Source organism: Quercus suber, unplaced genomic scaffold (assembly GCF_002906115.3).
Source record: "Quercus suber isolate HL8 unplaced genomic scaffold, Cork oak 2.0 scaffold_306, whole genome shotgun sequence".
NCBI classification, from domain to species: Eukaryota; Viridiplantae; Streptophyta; class Magnoliopsida; order Fagales; family Fagaceae; genus Quercus; species Quercus suber.
Genome location: NW_027069762.1, coordinates 313,590 through 332,639, shown reverse-complemented (window position 1 = coordinate 332,639; position 19,050 = coordinate 313,590). Strand labels below are relative to the sequence as shown.

Genomic DNA, 19,050 nt, shown 5'->3' with positions numbered 1-19,050 from the left:
CTATGGAACTTGAGTCTGAGAGACTCAAGTTTCTTCACTGAACTCGAGCCTCTAAGGCCGAGATGCTTGTTTGCTAAAATGTTTCAAAAACATGCCAACTAAAGAAATAGTTGCTAAAATCATGTTCAATGGCAAATTTCCTCCAACAATGTTTGTGGTTAAATTAAACATAAAGTATACTTGATTTATATCTATTTGACTTTTGGTGTTTTTATGACAATATTTTGCCCTTTTTAAGCATTATGTGGTGAAGGAGAGGCTTGGGTTTTTATTTGGAGTTACAAGTACTCGTGATGGACTAGAAATTTATTAAGATATTTACACATTGCTTGTACATGCAAGGCTCACTTAAAGCCGAAAATTTACAAACTAGCAAGCACCGAAGTTATAGCAATTGTTCCAGAAAGGAATAGGTCAGCAATACAGAAAGACTAATGTGCTAGAGAAACAAAATTCTGACACAGCTTGTTTGAGGTGCGTTCAGCTTTAATGAATTTCTTGTAAGCTATTGCTCTTGAGGTGCCCCATCAGCACTAAAATTGTGTGCCTTATGGCCAGCAATGAAATCTTTGTACCAAGTCGCTGATAGTTTTCTAGTTCTCTTGAGAGTGGCATAATCAACATAATGAAGCCCAAACCTAATGGTATATCCATCTAGCCATTCAAAGTTGTCAAGCAAGGACCATGCAAAATACCCTCTCACATCTGCTCCTTTCCTGATAATATTACCAAGTTAAACACAAATCAGCTAGCCTTCAAACATCTCATTAGAAATGTTAAAGATATCGGGTTGACTAGAATCAAATCTATTGTTCAATTCTACTTGGAGTTCAAGCAAAGAAATCCTAGTTAAATTGCAAATAGTGTAACGCTAGTTTAATGTATGGTTTGTCTAGGTTTAGCCTACTATTAATACTTACCAAGCTACTATAAGTTCATTGTAATACACAGTTCATATAACAAAGATGTAACCATTAAGTGCTTTCCCTTATGGATGTAGGTCTTTAAGGCACAACTACATTAATTTTCTACTTTCTCTTTCTTTTTCTTATCTCTCTATGACAATATTTATTTTTCTTATTTTATATTTTCCCAAACACTTTATCATGGTATTAGCGCCATGTTTTATCTTTCCTAACGTGATATAAAAACCATGTCTTATCTTTTCTAATATGTTTTGTCTACCTCTTGTGGATGTAGGTCTTTGAGGCCACACCACATGAATTCCTTGCATTCTCTCCCTTTTTCTTATTGTCTTTTTATCCTTTATATTTTCCCATACAATTTCTCATGGTATCAGTGCCGTATTTTATATTTTCTGACAAGGGAAAATCTCACAATTTGTCAGAAAATACCACAAAGGAAAATATACAAAATGGTTGCAGGTTGTCACTTCTAACAGCTTAAGCTATATAGTGGAGAGGCTAAAATAGTACATAAACAGATAAACCCATCTAAACAGTATAAGATTCCTTAACAGTGAGTACTTCCTAGTTGTTTTTCAAAACAAGATAGAATACAAAGCATAAACATATGTAAAACGTTTAGTGCCAATGATGGCTTCATCTTCTATTACCTCATTGCTGTTGCTAGAGCATCTAAGTAGCTGTTCATGTACTCCACTCTCTTGACATCATGAATTGAATTTTCCATGGTGAAATGGGGATTCTCCTCATCACAAAACCCTATTAGGTACACTAGAATTATATAAGAACTTGTTAAACACATAGAGCCAATATTTATTTGAGACTATAAAAGCTTAATTTGCACTCACCATTTTCTGTTATAAACAATGGAATGTTGTTATATCTCTCTTTTATATATGTCACCATCTTTTCCATTCCTTGAGGATAAACAAATATCCAGCCACATGCCGTCTGCATCAATATGGAGACTTAGTAATTTAGCAAAATGCATAGTTGTGGTGATTTCGACAAGTGAGATTATATATTCATACCGGCTCTCCAATGAAGATGTTGTTCTTTTTAGCCGTTCGTAAAGCAAAACCTTCTGTTCTCGAAGCTCCTGGTCCTGGTTCACACGGAGAAAATATACAGTCTTTTATATAGAAGCTGGTGTAGTGATTGATGCCAATGAAGTCTAATTTATTCTTCAGCATCTCCAAATCATGTTCTGAAAACATAGGCAAGTCCGATTGAAGAATTTCTTGCATCTCTATTGGATATTTCCCACGTATAATTGGGTCTAAGAACCTGCGTTGAACTTCTAGATTAAGTCAGAGCAGTGTCTCTATTATGAATGCAGAGTTCTAAAGAAATCAATATGTCTACAAGTTTTTAAATTGTGGATCAGTTAATGATGTTTTTTTCACCAGTTCATGTAGAAAGATTGAGCCCTCTCAGCTGCTAACTTATCTTCCCAGGAGTCACTAATAGGTTCAAACCACATAGCATTCATAACAATTCCAATCCTACCTCCTTGTTTTTTCTGGATGTTGAGAAAGAAACATTTTAGTAAAGAAAAAAAAAAACTGCTTTATTGTTTCATTCATTATATCTCCTAAAAAGTGTTGCATCAAGGACTTGGAAGACATTGACTAATTTACCTGGTATTTGGTTCTATAAATACCGACAGCAGCAGCGTGGGATAGGATCATGTTATGAGCCACAACAAAAGGCTCCTTCTCTGAATCCCCACCGCTGCAATTCCCAAATGGCCAGGAGCAGTGACATGGTGGGTAAATCCCTGTCCTGTAACCGCGAATTGCTACTACATTGGGTTCATTTAAAGTGGACCAGTACTTGACCCGGTCCCCAAAGAATCTAAAACATATATCTGCATAATATTTGAAATCCTCCCTGAACAAATGATTTTATTCCATATAAGAGGTAGCCAATCTCACATAAATTAAGGCACAGATAGCCTGAGTAAACCGTTTCAGGACTGCAGTAAGAGAGTGCTGCCACTTACTGCGCTTCGGAACTCAGCCAAGCTCCATTTTTGCCTTCAAGCTCCTGAGGAATGTCATAATGAGTCAATGTCACGAAGGGTTGGATCCCTGAAACCAGAATATGAAAATTAGTAGGGAAATCAGGAAATATATGTTTTCTTTCTTTGTAAGTGAAAATTTTGTTTACCTATGTCACAATGTGGTATGTATTCACAAGTGACCACATATGTGAAAATTGCAAGAGCAGATTATAAAGCGAAAATGACTTGGATGTTGAAGTGACCTTTATGCATAAGAGCGTTTATGAAGTTGTTATAATGATCAATGCCAGCTCTGTTCACATTTCCAAATCTTCCCTCTGGTTTAAAGAAAGGGTAGGTGTGAGAGATAAAAAGTATTAAATTATCAATTTTTCTAAAAGTTTAAGCTATTATAAAATGATAAATTTAATTATTTAAACACATAATTCTAACACACCCTCTCACATGTGAGCTCAAACTCCATTTTAATAAGTGAGACCCAACACATGAGATTTTAAATTAAAGGTAGTGTGGTGGAGACAATGATCAAACTTAAGACCTCCTGCCATGATACCATGTTAAATTACCGATTGACCCAAAAATTTAAATTACTGAAACTTTTAGGAATATCGATAATTTAACAAAAAGACCACTCCCTTAATCAAGTTAGAAGGTCTTTCCCTTTAAAAAATTGAAGAATTTACCGGGTAGAATTCTTGCCCACGATATGGAGAAACGGTAGCTGTTGACTCCCATAAGATCCATGAGATATAGATCCTCCTGTTTTGTCATAGCATAGCAAAGCATATTGATCAGTTTTTTTTTTTTTTTTAATTTTTTATAATTTTTTTTCGTAGTTTTTTATAGGAAAAGAAAAAAGCAATTGACTTTTTTGACACTTTTTATATATTTTCCATAAAAGCGGTATCAAAACTTTTCTAAAATGGTCTATTATCAAATACTTTAATGGCACGAACCCTTAAACTAAAAGCCTAGAAGATCACTGACAAGCCTTATTACAATACTATGGGACATCCCTTGTTCTGTCACAAGAGCAAAATACGCTCTATTTCTAATGTTTGGAGAGATAGACAATGCCAATTCTAAAAACTCCATTAAATGTTTTGGATTAATACACTTCATTTCTTGCTAATGAAGGTCCTCCAAGTAGGGGTAATTGTAAAATACTTCCAAAGTACCATAAATGCATACTCTCTCCTCTCACATAATTGTGGGTCTCACTAATTAAATTCATGGTGAGACCTACAATTTATGTGAGAGAAGAGAATATGTATTTATAATACTCTTGGAATATTTAATAATTTTCTTGTAAGTAGTCTATTTGCAACAAAAACAGATGTAGAGTCTGCTTTGCTCAAATTATGTACAGTTTCAACTTACATGTCTTGATGGCGTAAAGCCTTTTTATCTCTTTAAAACACAGAAGTCCTAAAGTATGTTTCTTTTACATGATTAAAGTGAGCTCATTATCATGGGGTCCTTTTCTATATATCAGTCAATCCCTTTAATATAGTGGGGTTGAAAACTGACCTTATTAGCACAAATAATTCAATGAACCATGATTTATTTAATAGAGATGAGAAAACAAACAAGATCTCTGTTAGGCAGCTATTGGTACAAGTGTATGGTGCATAACAAAAGTTTGTGTCAGTTAGATGGAGTTGGTTAGTTGGTTAGTTGGCTAGAGGCAGTTACAATTACCAGATGTATAAAGAGACCAAGGCATAGCTATTGTTCTTTCATTAAGAAATAACTCACACTAGTGAGTATATAATTGTGTAAATTTATAAATTTGTTACAATAAACTTTACACCGACATTATTTATTTTGCATTTAATTTTTTTTTTCTTTACGTATCTCAAGTTTGAAAGAAAATAGTAAATGATGATTGTTGTATGTGATGAAAGATAAACAATTAAAAAAATCAAGAAAAATCAATATTTTATAATTAATATAAAGTAAAATAGATATTTTGATGTAGGATATTTTGAAAAGTGAGAATGTAAAATATCTAAAAAAAAGTAGATTTTTATGCTTCAATCAATAGGAATTTTTGCATGAGTTATGCGAATGCTCTAATCCCCATCAATATTTGCGCCTGAGAAAGTCTCTAGACTAATGGCATAATTCTGATATGATCAACTATGAGTGGTGGGAAAAAAGTAACGCATACATGTGAAAGTGAAAAGCAGCCACTCATAATTAACTATATCAGAATTGTGGCAAAAGTTGTAGTATAAAAATTATCATAGAAGAACAAAACTCTTTCGCCTGGATTGTGTATATCATTTTTACTTTATATAGCTGAGCATGTGTTTGCTTCTCTCTCTCTCTCTCTCTCTCTCTCTCTCTCTAATACTGGCCCTGCGCTTGAATTGAATTCAAATTAAGAACAAATTCATCGTCAACATTCTCATACAAACAATAATAACAAGAACAACAACAAAAGGACTTGAGTTACTGGATATCGATGGTACTGGTCAACAGCAATATCTCCATTACTCCCATCCATGATTTTACCTGTAACATACAACTCAAACCATCAGAGGAAAAGATTGAAAGGGGAAGGGGGCGTTGAAGAGCATTAGAACAGAAAACATATGCTAACCAGGCATATGAGTGAAAACATCCCAGTTATTAAGTCCTTTACCATAGCTCAAGAAAGCTCCTTCAAACTGAAAATGAAATAAAACATAAAAATATATTGAAAAAAAAAAAAAAATCTGATTAGTGATTAGTATGTTTGAATGAACTTTAATTTTGAGAGAAGTGAGAGAGAGGCAAGAAAACCTGATAAGAAGAAGAAGCTGTTCCAAAGAGGAAGTTGCTTGGGAATTGAGATGATTCAGTACTTCCTTTTAGAGATATGGTATCACATGTTCCCACTAGAATTGGACAGCACATATGAAATACAAAGAAAGCATGTAATACCAATGAAAACTCCATAGTAATTAACGCTATCCAAATGAAATGAATCCTTTTTGAGAAAGAAAGAGAACTAAAAGTTACTCTGGTGAACCTACTATGGAGTACTATCTTTTTAGGAAATAAGAATTTATGTTGTTCAAAGGGTAACAATAAGAAAGAGTATCTAAACAAAGAACACAGCAATTATTAGCTGAAATGAGCATCTAGATGGCCTTGACATTTATAGTCATGCATCAGCCAAAATGCACTGTTTGAATGGACACAAGGGATATCTCCCACAAAAGCCATCTCCCTTGATTGTTGCATTTGGAAATTTACTAAACCATAAATACAACTATCATTAGGTGGATGTCGGGTCACTCACACACTGTAAAGCCCACCTATGTATGAGAGACTCGGCATATATGCAAGGTACAACATATAATTTTTGAATTAGGTGGGTGGATAATGAATTACTGTTACCTCATTGACTTATTCTTGAAATAATGATTTTCATCACTCGCTTCACATCAACTACATAGCATAGAAAAGGTGGTTGATTAAGTTTCTTCAAGTAGCAAGCACTTAAAAAATTATTCTGTAACTTGTGGTTAGTAGTGGTTAGGAGCCTAGGACTACTAGAGTTGTGTGACTTCCATTTTTTTTTTTTTTTTGCTGAATTGAGTTGTGTGACTTCCATTAAGAATGCATTAGTCTGCAAATAATAAAATTGTGGGGTCACAGTGTCACATAAGTCCATGACAAAGAAAAAATGTATATTTGAAATTGACTGGGAGATATGACGTTATCGAATGAGAGAAAACGAATTTATATATATATATATATATATAAGCTGAAAAGTAGAATTTATTGGTGTTCCACATCAGCGTCCATGTCATTATTTTTTTTTTCTAATTTTCTATAATTATTTTTAACATTTTTTTTTTAATATTTAGTTTTTACACTTCTCCAACCTTTCTCCCTCCCCTAACTTTTCATCTCCCTACTATTTCTCCAACCTTTATCCCTCTTTCCCTTCATCTTCCTTTATTTTTGTCTCTTCTTATTCACATCCTCTTACTATAAATTTGTCACTATCTCTTCCATTCTATACATAGTTATCCCTCAAAAAAAAAAAAAAAAAAAAAGGCTCTCTCTCTCTCTCTCTCAATTTTTTGGTGGATTTTTAAAAAATTTCTTGCTTCTTTACTTTAAGTTAATAATTTTTTATATTCTTTAAAACTCTACTTTAAGTTAATGCAATTTAGTTTTGTTTTTTAAATTGTTGTTGTTGTTGTTTTTTTTTTTTTTTTTTGCTCTCTTTGATTGTTAAATGTTAATTATCCTATTGCGTTATAAAGAATTAAATATAGCATATAAAGATATAATATTATTCTATTACATAACATGATTTGGATAATTTGGTATTTATTCTATTATATAGCATGATTTTTCATAGTGCTCAATTTAGATGTTAAACTATGAGATTTTACTAATTTTTGTTTATTTTTTAATTCTTTGTGATGGACAAAGTACTCTTAATAGTTGTATTAGAAGTACTCTATAATACCAATTATTTGGAGAAAAGCAAAGGTTAACCAAACGAAAACAATCAAATGGGTGACAAATTTTAGTTTTTGCAATTTATTTTTATTATTATTATTATAACAATGCATATATAGAAATTTAATTCTTAAATTTTGCTAATAATTATTTATTTGATAATATGTTTTAGGTGGACGAAATTAAAATTTCTACAAAGAAAATAACCACAATAGATTATCAACAACAAATTGTTTTCCTAATTGGTCCAATTAATTATTGTTAAATTTTATTAATTCTTTTAGTTACGCTTTTTAGTGTTTTGGATTGTAGGCAGAAAAAATAAGGTTTGAGAAAGTTTGTTTAAAACTAAAAGAATAATTTCCAAATTTTATGTTCTTTTTAATAATTCAAAAAATGTTATAAATAACTTTTATTAAAAAATGAATATTTTTGTTAACTTGCCTTTTGAACTTTTGAGAAAAATTGTATTATTTTCATTTTAATACGACAAAATTTATTTTTATGATTGTTCTTATATTACATTTATGATTGTTCCTATAATAAATAAAAATATGATTACAAAATACATTACTCATTCTTAAATTAGTTTAAATTGTAAAAAAAATAATAATAAAACCAGCATAAAAATAACTATCACGTGCAATGCGCGAGTTCGCAGCTAGTTGATCATTAAACTTGGAAAGAAAGAAAAGGTATGCATCTAAAATTATTGCATGAGGTTGAAAAGAGACTTGGCCTTGAGATTTCAGGGAAAATTTCCATGTCTCTATTTAATATCAGGGGCAATTTTTGGCTCTTATGTTCCACAATATCGCCTCAGTTAAATTTTCATAGATTTATATTTGGGTGAAGTTTGTGTTCAATATCTTTTTACATTGGACACGATACGATTGAGACGCGTGTCTAGTTTTAAATATTTTTCCGTATCTTAGCACGTTCAATGCAAAAAAACACCGGACACAGACGATATCCTTTGTATTTAGTAACCTCACACAATCATAGATCATAAATTATTACCTCAGTTAGATTTAACTTACATCTTAAAACTGTTTTGCCATAAAGTTAAGAGAAAGTTTACCCACATAACTTTATATCACAACTTTAAAGTGATGAGTCATAGATCAGAAAATTGAGTACACGTCATTCTCAAAAAAAGAAAAATGAAAATTGAGTACACGCAATGTCTACCACTTGAGGCATTCATTTCATCAAAGTCATGGTTAGAGTTGCGGCGACGAAGAGAAGACCTATGAAATTAATTGGAAGAAATTTCCAGAGCATTTATTTGATGGTTGGAAAGGACCTCTGTCGGTGATTGTAGTGGCCCCCCGCCCCCCTACTTTTTGGTTGATGCCATATAGATTCTAGCACCTCCTTCTGATACTTTCGATATATAAAATTGAAAATATCAAAGTTACTGTTATAATTTTATTACAAAATTTATACAAAACTGATATATGGATAATGAATGTGACCGGTGTCAATTTAAATGGAAAAGTTAATTCCCCTTTTATGAGTAATGTAAGGTATCTATTAAACCAAAAAAAAAAAAAAAAAAAACTTTTCTCAATAAAATAAGGTTTTTTTTAGTAACACATCAATTTGTAATTTCTTATTTATGAGTAATGTAAGGTATCTATTAAACCAAAAAAAAAAAAAAAAAAAACTTTTCTCAATAAAATAAGGTTTTTTTTAGTAACACATCAATTTGTAATTTCTTATATATTTGTGTACACACGCAATGTGATTTAAAAACTATAGTTTCTACTTTTTAATAATTGTTCTTTATTATCAGATTAAGACACTAATAGGTTATAAAAAAAATAAAAAATAAAAATGTCAAGATACCAATTAGAGCATCCTCAACAAGGTTGTTAAATTGATTAAAATGTCAATTTAGCAACCAATACCCTAAAAATAACTTCTATAGCTAAAAAGGCAAAGTTTAAAATTTTAGTTTGAGATACAGTGAGCTGCTAGATATAGCATCTCACTGTAGCTTAAAACTCAAAAAAAAAAAAAAATTAATGTTGGGTGTTAAAAAAAATAGTATTTTAATATGTTGATAGTTGTGGTTGTTGTTTATTGTGTTGAATATATTATTTTAACAAAATATTCATATATAACAAAACGAAAAGTAAGCATATGCTATATATATCAGAAGGCATACAAGCTTATTCACGAACACAAGTCACAACATCCTGAATGGCAGTTTCAATGTCACTGGCATATTTATTATTTAACATAAGTATCGAATGGCTAGATGATGCATCCGGAACATGTACTACACTTTTGTTCCCTTCATGCAAAATATTGGAGCCAGATCCTTAGTAAAACTGGGTCAAAGACTTAAGTACTTATGTTCATTTTCATCAATGTCATAGTGTCAAATCTTCCTGATCAAAAAATAAATAAATAAAAAAGAAAAAAAGAAATTAGACGATAGTTGATCGAAACAAAAATGCCACAAGACATAGAAGTCTAAGTAGTGTATATGACCAAAGTCTAGCCAAAACAGGCAAGATTGTTTAGCACACTTTTGTAATCCAATTTCAAATGACATCACAAGGATAGCATGCCATCTTAACAAATTTATAAAAAAAAATTTAAAAAAAATGCAATTCATAGAAGGATTATTCAGCGGCGGCTTCAGGAGTATTTTTTAGGATGGTCACTAGGAAGAAATTTAATGATTAAGGATTTTTTTTTTTTTTTTTCGAATAGGTGTTTGTTGAATAATTTGTTCACTTGTTGTTTGGTTTAGTCTTTTTTTTTTTTTTGGTTGGATTTAAGGGGTTAAAGATTTGTTTGGCGACCAAAATTATTTTTGGAATAATGCTATTTCCACAACAAATCTTATACAATAAACTATTATTGGTAGGCTTAAAAATGATGTCCGTGTTGAGTCCAAATTAGGATCAGTAACTACTTACTACATAAGATTTGTTGTGAAATTGTTGTATATGTACATTAATCTTCTTTTTATTGAACTTAAACTATAGTGATTTTCAAGCCGGGGTATTTCTTATTTTTATTAGGGTGGTCACAATAAGTTAGTTTAGTACATATTTTTTTTTTGTGGCAAATATATATATATATATATATTGCAAGTAGGGTAGTCCTCTGACCACCCTGGCTTAGAGGTGGAGCCGCTATACTATGGATACCAAGTTCCTGGCTTGAGAGTTTGTAAGCAAACATGGTTCCAAATTAATACATATCAACACAAAAAGTCAGATGATATACACCCTTTTTTTTAATGTTTCTGGAAATATTGGGAGAACTATTTATTAACATTTGATACAAATTAAGAACATGTATGGCAAAACCATGCATTATGAAACATTGCTTTAGAACCCAAGAAGTGGTACCAATATATGATGGAATAAAAATAAAAATAAAAACCATTGAACCATATTAGAATAAACTAAATTATGATTTGAGCTAAATAAAAATAAGTTGAAAAATAAATGACAGTTTCTACAAGTGAATTAAAGCCATGAAAACTAAATTTAATTCCAAAATAGCATATTGCCTAAAGATGATGTGCATAGCTGCTAAAAAACAGAAAACAAAAGGATTGACAATAAAAATAGTATTTTTTTAATGTCACTCATTTAATATTTTGGTGGCCCCAAATTTCACACTGGATATTTGGTGGCTAAGACTTTGCCATATATATGCGCCATGTACGTATACAGTAAAGTATTGGGTAACGTATTCATCCAGTGCTCTTGTGCACTGGATGGGATACCAGGCCAACACGTAGCCATTTTAGAACATATGTCATGTTTGTGTCATCTTCATTGCACTATTGCACTGGTCCACCGGACGCAAGTGAAACGACTCAAACCTGTAGTCTAAGTTTTAACCCCCCCACAATCTGTTGAGACCTTGTCTCTTGGATTCTTTTCAATCAAAAAGCCTCGTGAGATAACAAAGATTACGCAAGTTGATCGAGCTAGCAAACACTAATACATATAGGATACAAAATATTAGGGGTTTATTTAGTTTGGACTTTAGACTTTTAAGTGATTTTGATTCATTGAATAATTAACTAACAAAATCCATTGCAATTAATAAATAAATAAAACAATTTTTTGATTGAATTGTTTAATTAGCAATATTCATGTAACATGTTGGGGGATAGCCATCAGGGTGTCCCTGGAATTGGGGGCGGCCTTGGTCCAAGACTATGGCGCCCAAGCTTTGCCTATAAATTAGTTTTGCCATCAATGGAAAATGATATCCGCCTTTACGACCAATATTTGAGAAATCAAGCTAGGTAAAAGTGGATTTAATGAAGGTGGCCAAAGCCTAATCCCTAGCATAGATCAGCTGGTAATCTTACATTCAGTTATTCATCCCATGCAACTACAATAAATCAATGTGGAAATTCATAATTATCATTATTATTGCCTCAAATTAACATGTTTCAAACATTGAACTCGTCTACTACAACAAATTTTCTCTATTGTGAACCGAGGAAATGAATTCTATCATCTATAGTCACCCTTGTAAATTGAACAAATATGCTATTCCTATGATTTTGAAGAAGAAACACTGTGGGGTCCCAATGATCTCAATCTAATACCAGCAACCTCAATCAGCAGTCTATCAGAAATGCTTCCAGCTCCAGCCCATGTTATCATCATCGCTTTTGTCTCATCCATGCTACATACTACATGATTATTATCAAATCCTTAACTTCCTCACAGCTTTGCCTGCTCACAAGTACAATGAAAGTTGTCAGGATATGCAGACAATCACCATGGGGGTCTTGCATATTCTAGGATTACTCTTGAGTGTCATTTGAATTAGAGTTCATTAGCTATATAAGCTAAATGTTCTTAAGGCTCACATCCTCTTGGATAACATGTGAGAATTCAATAAGCAAGAAAGATGATCAACCTATTTCTCAAGCGGTCCTAAGTTAGTTCAAACGCTGTTCTGCTGTGTTTTTGACCCATTCAAGCAAGTTGAGAATGTACCTGTGAATAGAGGAAGGTGCCAAGAATTGCGATAGCAGCTCCAAGAGCATTGATGGGTTGGACAGGTGTGTGGAATATTATGATAGAGGAGACTATGACAGATATCCGCTTCATTGTGTTTCCTATGCTAAATGTCAAGGGAGAAATCTGATCTAGAGACATATATGAAACTTGGTTATACAAGTGATAGAAGACACTTTGGGCTGCAACCCACCTGCAAAAATTCAGAGCCACACATTTTTCTTAGTAAAAACAAAAACGAAAGCATGTTAGTATTTTAGCAACTATTGGTACCACTGAATAATCAAAACCATCACACCAAAATTGCTACTTCGATCATCCAAAACAAAAGGTGGGGAAAAACATGCCCCCTTATGAGCTGACATAGAAGATCCTACATATTGAGTTCATTCATATCTAATGAATCAGTTTTTAGCTTAATATTAGATATTCTACCATTGGATAGGATGTCATTTAAATTATAAAAGCATGTATTTTATCTAAACGCAATGAAGAGATAAAAATTTACTTCAGAAGTTTGAATGCCTCTTACATTAAACTGTCTAAAATAAAATATTTTTCCTACACCATTCAAATTAGTACATGATTTTACTCGGTCAGTCTAGACCTTTCTATTTGAAGAGCTTCAATTACTTAAATCACCTAAACCAATAATATATTTACAGTGACTTACATCTCTTCTGTTTACCTAAAAGGCCAAAACAAGGTCAAATTATACTTAAAAGAAAGTTATATTTTTACATAGCAAATCTACCCTTGTAGAATTGATAACATTTATTTAGTTTTTACTCCAAAATAGACCAAACCACATCAAGTCAATAAAACAGACAATTGAGAAGTACAATGTCTAAGATAAGTAAAATGGTAACAATTCAATGAGAGGAGTAGGCAATTGAGATTACCATATGAAATGTGGTCCAATCTGAGAGATGGCATTTTCCCAGCCAGCAGCCCACATCTTAGGGCCCTCCACGGCAATGGCAAAAGGTGTAAGAATCAATAGAGACAATATAGATAGACATGCATAGTAGTTCATCCCACTAACAGACTTCCCCTTCATCCCTTTCTTTGAGAATATGTTCCGAAACACAAATGCCAAATTCGATATCATAGCCCCCATAAACCCTGAAACACATTGCATCATGTATTAGATCTCACAACACCATCACTAACAAGACCATACTAGTACAACAGCAAAAATAACAACCTAGCCTTAGTCCCAAAATTTTGAGCTCAGCTAATAAGACAATACAAATAGTCCAAAACCATTACACTAACACGGTAACATCCATCAACATTTTCCTTAATTTAAACAAGTAATTAAATAAGATTTCTCACCAGTCATATTGAAGTTGAGCTCAGTCACAGCAGCAAGCGCACATCCTCCGATAATTGGCAGCAGTGACAAATAAACCGGCACCGGAAACGTATCACCTAACAAAAACCTTGAAACCAAGACACTGAAAGCAGGCTCACCGCTTTTGATAATGTGGGTGAAAGAAACTGCAACTTTCGACATGCTCACAGTCGCTGCTACATGTCCAATTGTATGCGCCACTGCAACCTACACACATAACCAACTTAGTAAATACAAAAAACAGAGTCCCAAAAAATAATACAAAAAACAGAGTTCTGACACTACAACACACTCTGTTTGAAGACAAGATAACAAACAAAAGTCACAGTAAAAACATTTCAAAAATCTCATTATGTTTTTCAAACAAAACCGCAAAAGGGCGTTCTTAATTCTACTCTAATATTCAAAATTACTTGATTTTTTCTTTTCTTTTCGTTTATTTTTCTCGGTTACATTTTCTTAGGAAACAAAAACAGAGGAAAACTCGCACCCAAGAAAAAAAAAAAAAATCACAGAAAATTTGATAAATGTCATTATGGTTTTCAAAATAATCCTAAAAAAATGGTGTTATTAAATCTACTCAAATATTTAACAATTCCATTTTATTTTTTTCTTGTTCTTTTCTTGTAGGATTCCCTTTCTCAGCCAAAAAACAAAATAGAGGAAAACAGAGAAAAACTTGAGCTGATAGAAAAATTTCAAGCTTCTTACAGGGAAAAGAGTCTTCCAGAACTCCAAATCGGTTTTTGGAGCATCAGCGATCCTTGTGGCCCAGGAGATCAGCATCATGAGCGACCCAGTTGCGAGTGAGAGCGTTGAAGTGAGCCAGGGGTAAGGAAAAGCATTCAAAACCTTCTTGTTGTATATGTTGAAAACCACATTCAAAGCCCACCAGGTGGCGAAATATATACCAATTTTGAGCCTCTGAGCCGCCTCCAACCGAGCCTGCTCGTCCGGGAGATCAATGTTAATCTCCAGCGGCCGAGACTGGTCAGCTTCGTAGGCCTTGCACTCTGTTCCACGCTGCTCTGTTTTCTTTAGCAATGATATGTTGAAAACCACATTCAAAGCCCACCAGGTGGCGAAATATATACCAATTCTGAGCCTCTGAGCCGCCTCCAACCGAGCCTGCTCGTCCGGGAGATCAATGTTAATCTCCAGCGGCCGAGACTGGTCAGCTTCGTAGGCCTTGCACTCTGTTCCACGCTGCTCTGTTTTCTTTAGCAATGATAAATTCTCAATGGATGAAATGTAAAGTGGCTTCTGAAAAGAGAAGGAATGGTTAATAAGGTTCTGTTTGACATTTTGAGAAGTGGGTTGTAAAAAATATTGAGGCTTCGGAAGAGGAAGTTTTCGGTTTGTGAAGGACGTGGCTGTGAGCTTCACTGAAGAGATCATGATGTTTGGTTTTCTGCAGAACTAAACAGAATGTGTAAATTTAGATTGGAGTTTGAGTGCAGGAAGAGGAAGGGAGTTGTTTGGTTAGTGGGAAAATGCGAGAGGTTTGAAGAATTAGAGAACGTTGGAGAGGGGAGAGAGGTTGGTGTTGAATTTGAGAGAGAAGGGGAAGGAATTGGGATCTAAGGGAAAGTCTTGAATGGGTCTTTTCTAGGGAAGAAGTGGGAAGCAGAGGGGTTTATATAGGTGGACTCACTGAGGAGGCGGTGGGAATTTTCTTGCCTCTTCTTTTTTCTTTTCTTCCTTCTTTTTTTTTTTTTCCTCCTTTTTGACTTTTATTATTATTATTTACAAAGAAAAAAAAAACTTTATTTATTGTTATTTTGTTTTTATTTTTTTAAGGCTTAAATTTTTTATTTTGTTGTCGGCATTTAGACTTCATTTTCACATGAATGAGAGTTTTATGTGTGTGTGATCCATAAACGGAATCCTTTTTTTATGTGAGAGAAGAACATGATACAATGCATGCATTGAATAATTTTACAAATTATTTAGTGAGATCTTATAAAACCTTTTGTAAGTGGGAAATAATTTAGTTTTTTGACACTTACTTCTTGAGTTTTTATAAACCTTTATTTAATCAGTGCTTAAAATGCTTCTTCTTTTTTCCCTTTTTTTAATACCTGAGTGAGCACTGTAAGGATATTTTTCAAAAACTATTTATTATTCTTGATCAAATGTTTCTCATAAATATATGATAGTCTGTGTAGATTCATAAGCTGCATGTAAAAATTAATAAGGGAGTTGGTATTTTCTTACTTGAGAATTTTGTAAAAGTTTGACTTTTTAATGTTGAGAAAAGAATGTTTAATACTAAGAAGAATTAAAGGGGAATTATAAAAGATAGAAAGAAGACCTAACATATGCCTAACCTTGCAAAAATTTTGATTAGTAATGAAATCTTCAGTTTGTTTACAGCATGAGTTAATTATGTGATTTTCTTTTTTACCAATTTCTTTTTCCATGTATAAACAAGTTTCAAAATTAAACTCAATGCCTAATCACATCTAGCTCCCAACATTTTTTATCCCAGCCAAAAGAAAGAACCCAAAACTAGGACTATATGGGTCATACTTAGAAATTTGTACCCCCTTTCTTAGCCAATTTGCAATTTTTCAACTTTCTTCTAATTCCAATTGAATGGTGAATGCAAATTTGAATCAAATTTCGATGTATTTGTCCCAATATTTAGCTGCACTTACTTTTGATATTGAATTTTTTTAACGAAATTTTCCCGATCATCTTTTTCCGTGCCCAAGTTTCATGTCGTTCCTACTTGGTTGATCAATTCAAGTTTTAAGGGGAAGAAATATACTTCTATTTGATATTTCTCTCTTCCTACAGTCCTACCCCACCATGCTATTCTCGAACATTGTATGTTCAAATCAGTACAAAAATAATTGATCGAGTCCCAATAAATTCTAAATATCAAGATTTGTCTTTATTCCCAAACCTTCTTTTTTTTTCCTATTCAAGCCCACCAAGATTGTTACACCACACACGAACACGACGTGCATGCCTTTAGCACTGCTAATTCTTCACCGCAAATTCCTTGCAACAACTTCGAAGTCTGAATATAACGACAAAAACCAAGTTCATTGATTGATTGGGAGCAAAAAAACCTCATTGAGAAAGACAGGCACACACACACCTGGACTTTTTGCTTGTGAATCACTTGGCAACTAGTGCTAAACGTATGCCAAGTTGTTTCCTTAAGTACATGATGATTCTGATTTCCAATGTTTCTTACACTGCAAATATTATTTTTCATGTTTTGTATTTTGGACGGACGAAGATTTTTCAATTCAAAGTAATTCTTGACGGCTGGTGCAAGATGTGAATTAGATTGGCCCAGTTGTTGGTGATAATGACAGTATTTTGTCTCCATTGGAGAAAAAGGATGAATTCATTTGAATTTGGTTCCAAGCTGTAATTGAATAGGCATGGGTTTGGGTTGTGAATCCAAGGAAGTATAAAGGGGACCATGGCTCAAGGGTCATTTTTATGTTGGGTGAAAGTGTTTGATAATGCTACATAGGGCACGTGAACTCTCAACTTGTGCAAGTAATACCAGTCTACTTTGAATGTGGTAAGCAACAACCATTCCCATCATTGTGAAGTTAGCTTTCTCACATATTTTAAATATGGGATAGCAAAATTAATTTATAAACTATTGGCATTTTATAATCCTTGACTAGAGCCCTTTGACAATCATTTATGATCTAGTATATTGGTAAAACTACGTACTCAAGAAATTGTTCCTTTATTTTGGATTAAATTCCAATAGCCTCATTTGATGATGTGGTGTCTAATGTACTTGTTGCATTCAATTGGATGTCTTTCACAGAAGAGGGTCTATGGATGTGATGTCCTAGATGGATTAATTAATATAGAATTGAATTACTTGAGTGTGTGTTACGTGGGGTGAGTGTTGCATCTCACATTGGATTATATACTCTATGTTAATCTAAGTTTTATAAACAACTACAATGAGCTTTAATTGTGACAAATTATTCCTTTTGTGGTATAGCATAAATGTTATTAGCTAGCATTTTTCCTTGTGTCATTTCATGTAGCCACTCAAAGGTGAGAGCCTTGCCTATCACTTGATCCTGAAAATGGAACAACAATACATATAATGTATGTAATGAAACATATAATGTATTTTGCAATCAACAAAAATACGTACGTATTATAGAATTGAATTACTTGAGTGTGTGTTACGTGGGGTGAGTGTTGCATCTCACATTGGATTATATACTCTATGTTAATCTAAGTTTTATAAACAACTACAATGAGCTTTAATTGTGACAAATTATTCCTTTTGTGGTATAGCATAAATGTTATTAGCTAGCATTTTTCCTTGTGTCATTTCATGTAGCCACTCAAAGGTGAGAGCCTTGCCTATCACTTGATCCTGAAAATGGAACAACAATACATATAATGTATGTAATGAAACATATAATGTATTTTGCAATCAACAAAAATACGTACGTACGTACATACATTCATACATACATACATATATATATATATATTAAATAACATAATTTAATAAAAATCATTAAATTACATAATTAGAATATTGTTTTATATAAATGAAGAAGATGACAGATGTTATTAAAATGACTTTTTAAAAATATATCATAATCGGTTGACTAATTTGAAAATATCCAAGGATATTAAAAAAAATGTACAACTCAATTCCACGGAACACACATAATATGTTACATTGAGTTTAAATTATAATATAAATTTAGAATTGTAGCATTTTTTTTCTTTCCAAATAAAAGAATAATCCCAATATCATTGAAACTTGAATTTTAAATTAATCATTTAAATAATTATCATTTTTATTATTTTTTAGGACTCATTTCTCTAACTTTTAATGTCTATTTTGTTTGTATTTTTTAACCCAAAACTAAAGAATTTGGCTCAAATAGAAGAAAATTTTATACTTTTCAACCCAAAAAATAAGAATAAATAAATAAAATTTTGAGCCCAAAATTGAAAAGGAAACCTACAAAAAGATTTAAGGCCTAACTAGTCTAAAATAGATTGAAATAGACTACAGTGGACTGAATTGGACCAAAAGCGATCGATTTGGACCGAAGTAGACTAAATAGAACCAAATTGGACCAAAGACATCATTCTCTTTGCTCCTAATAGATGAGTACAAACCCCAAGAAGTGTGGCTACCTTATTGTGTACCCATGCATTGGTAGGAGAAATTATAAAGTCCTCATGGTGGACAAGTGATGTGGTCTACCATTCCATTAAAAGATTGCTACCTATTTA

General features: G+C 32.6%; 1 protein-coding gene across 1 annotated transcript; it reads right to left on the bottom strand.

The window, feature by feature from the left end:
• Positions 1-285: 285 nt before the first annotated feature.
• Positions 286-15,422, bottom strand: LOC112010866 (uncharacterized). The gene is made up of 16 exons (XM_065782540.1): positions 14,506-15,422; positions 13,776-14,001; positions 13,340-13,562; positions 12,417-12,630; positions 5,743-6,063; positions 5,561-5,627; positions 5,414-5,472; positions 3,636-3,711; positions 3,195-3,269; positions 2,932-3,019; positions 2,567-2,819; positions 2,333-2,448; positions 1,958-2,213; positions 1,775-1,877; positions 1,577-1,685; positions 286-716 (listed from the first exon to the last, which is right to left on the bottom strand). Exons 1-16 carry the CDS (start codon positions 15,190-15,192, stop codon positions 506-508), a joined length of 3,084 nt encoding a protein of 1,027 aa, XP_065638612.1. The 5' UTR covers positions 15,193-15,422; the 3' UTR covers positions 286-505.
• Positions 15,423-19,050: the final 3,628 nt, after the last annotated feature.

What these genes read in the sequence shown, in the direction of transcription:
- LOC112010866 (XM_065782540.1), bottom strand. Translation starts at nt 15,192, where the DNA reads ATGATCTCTTCAGTGAAGCTCACAGCCACGTCCTTCACAAACCGAAAA. An exon ending in TGGCTGAGTTCCGAAGCGCA is followed by an intron (nt 2,820 to 2,931) that starts GTAAGTGGCAGC and finishes TCATTTGTTCAG; the next exon opens with GGAGGATTTCAAATATTATG. An exon ending in GCTCTAGCAACAGCAATGAG is followed by an intron (nt 717 to 1,576) that starts GTAATAGAAGAT and finishes TAATATTATCAG; the next exon opens with GAAAGGAGCAGATGTGAGAG.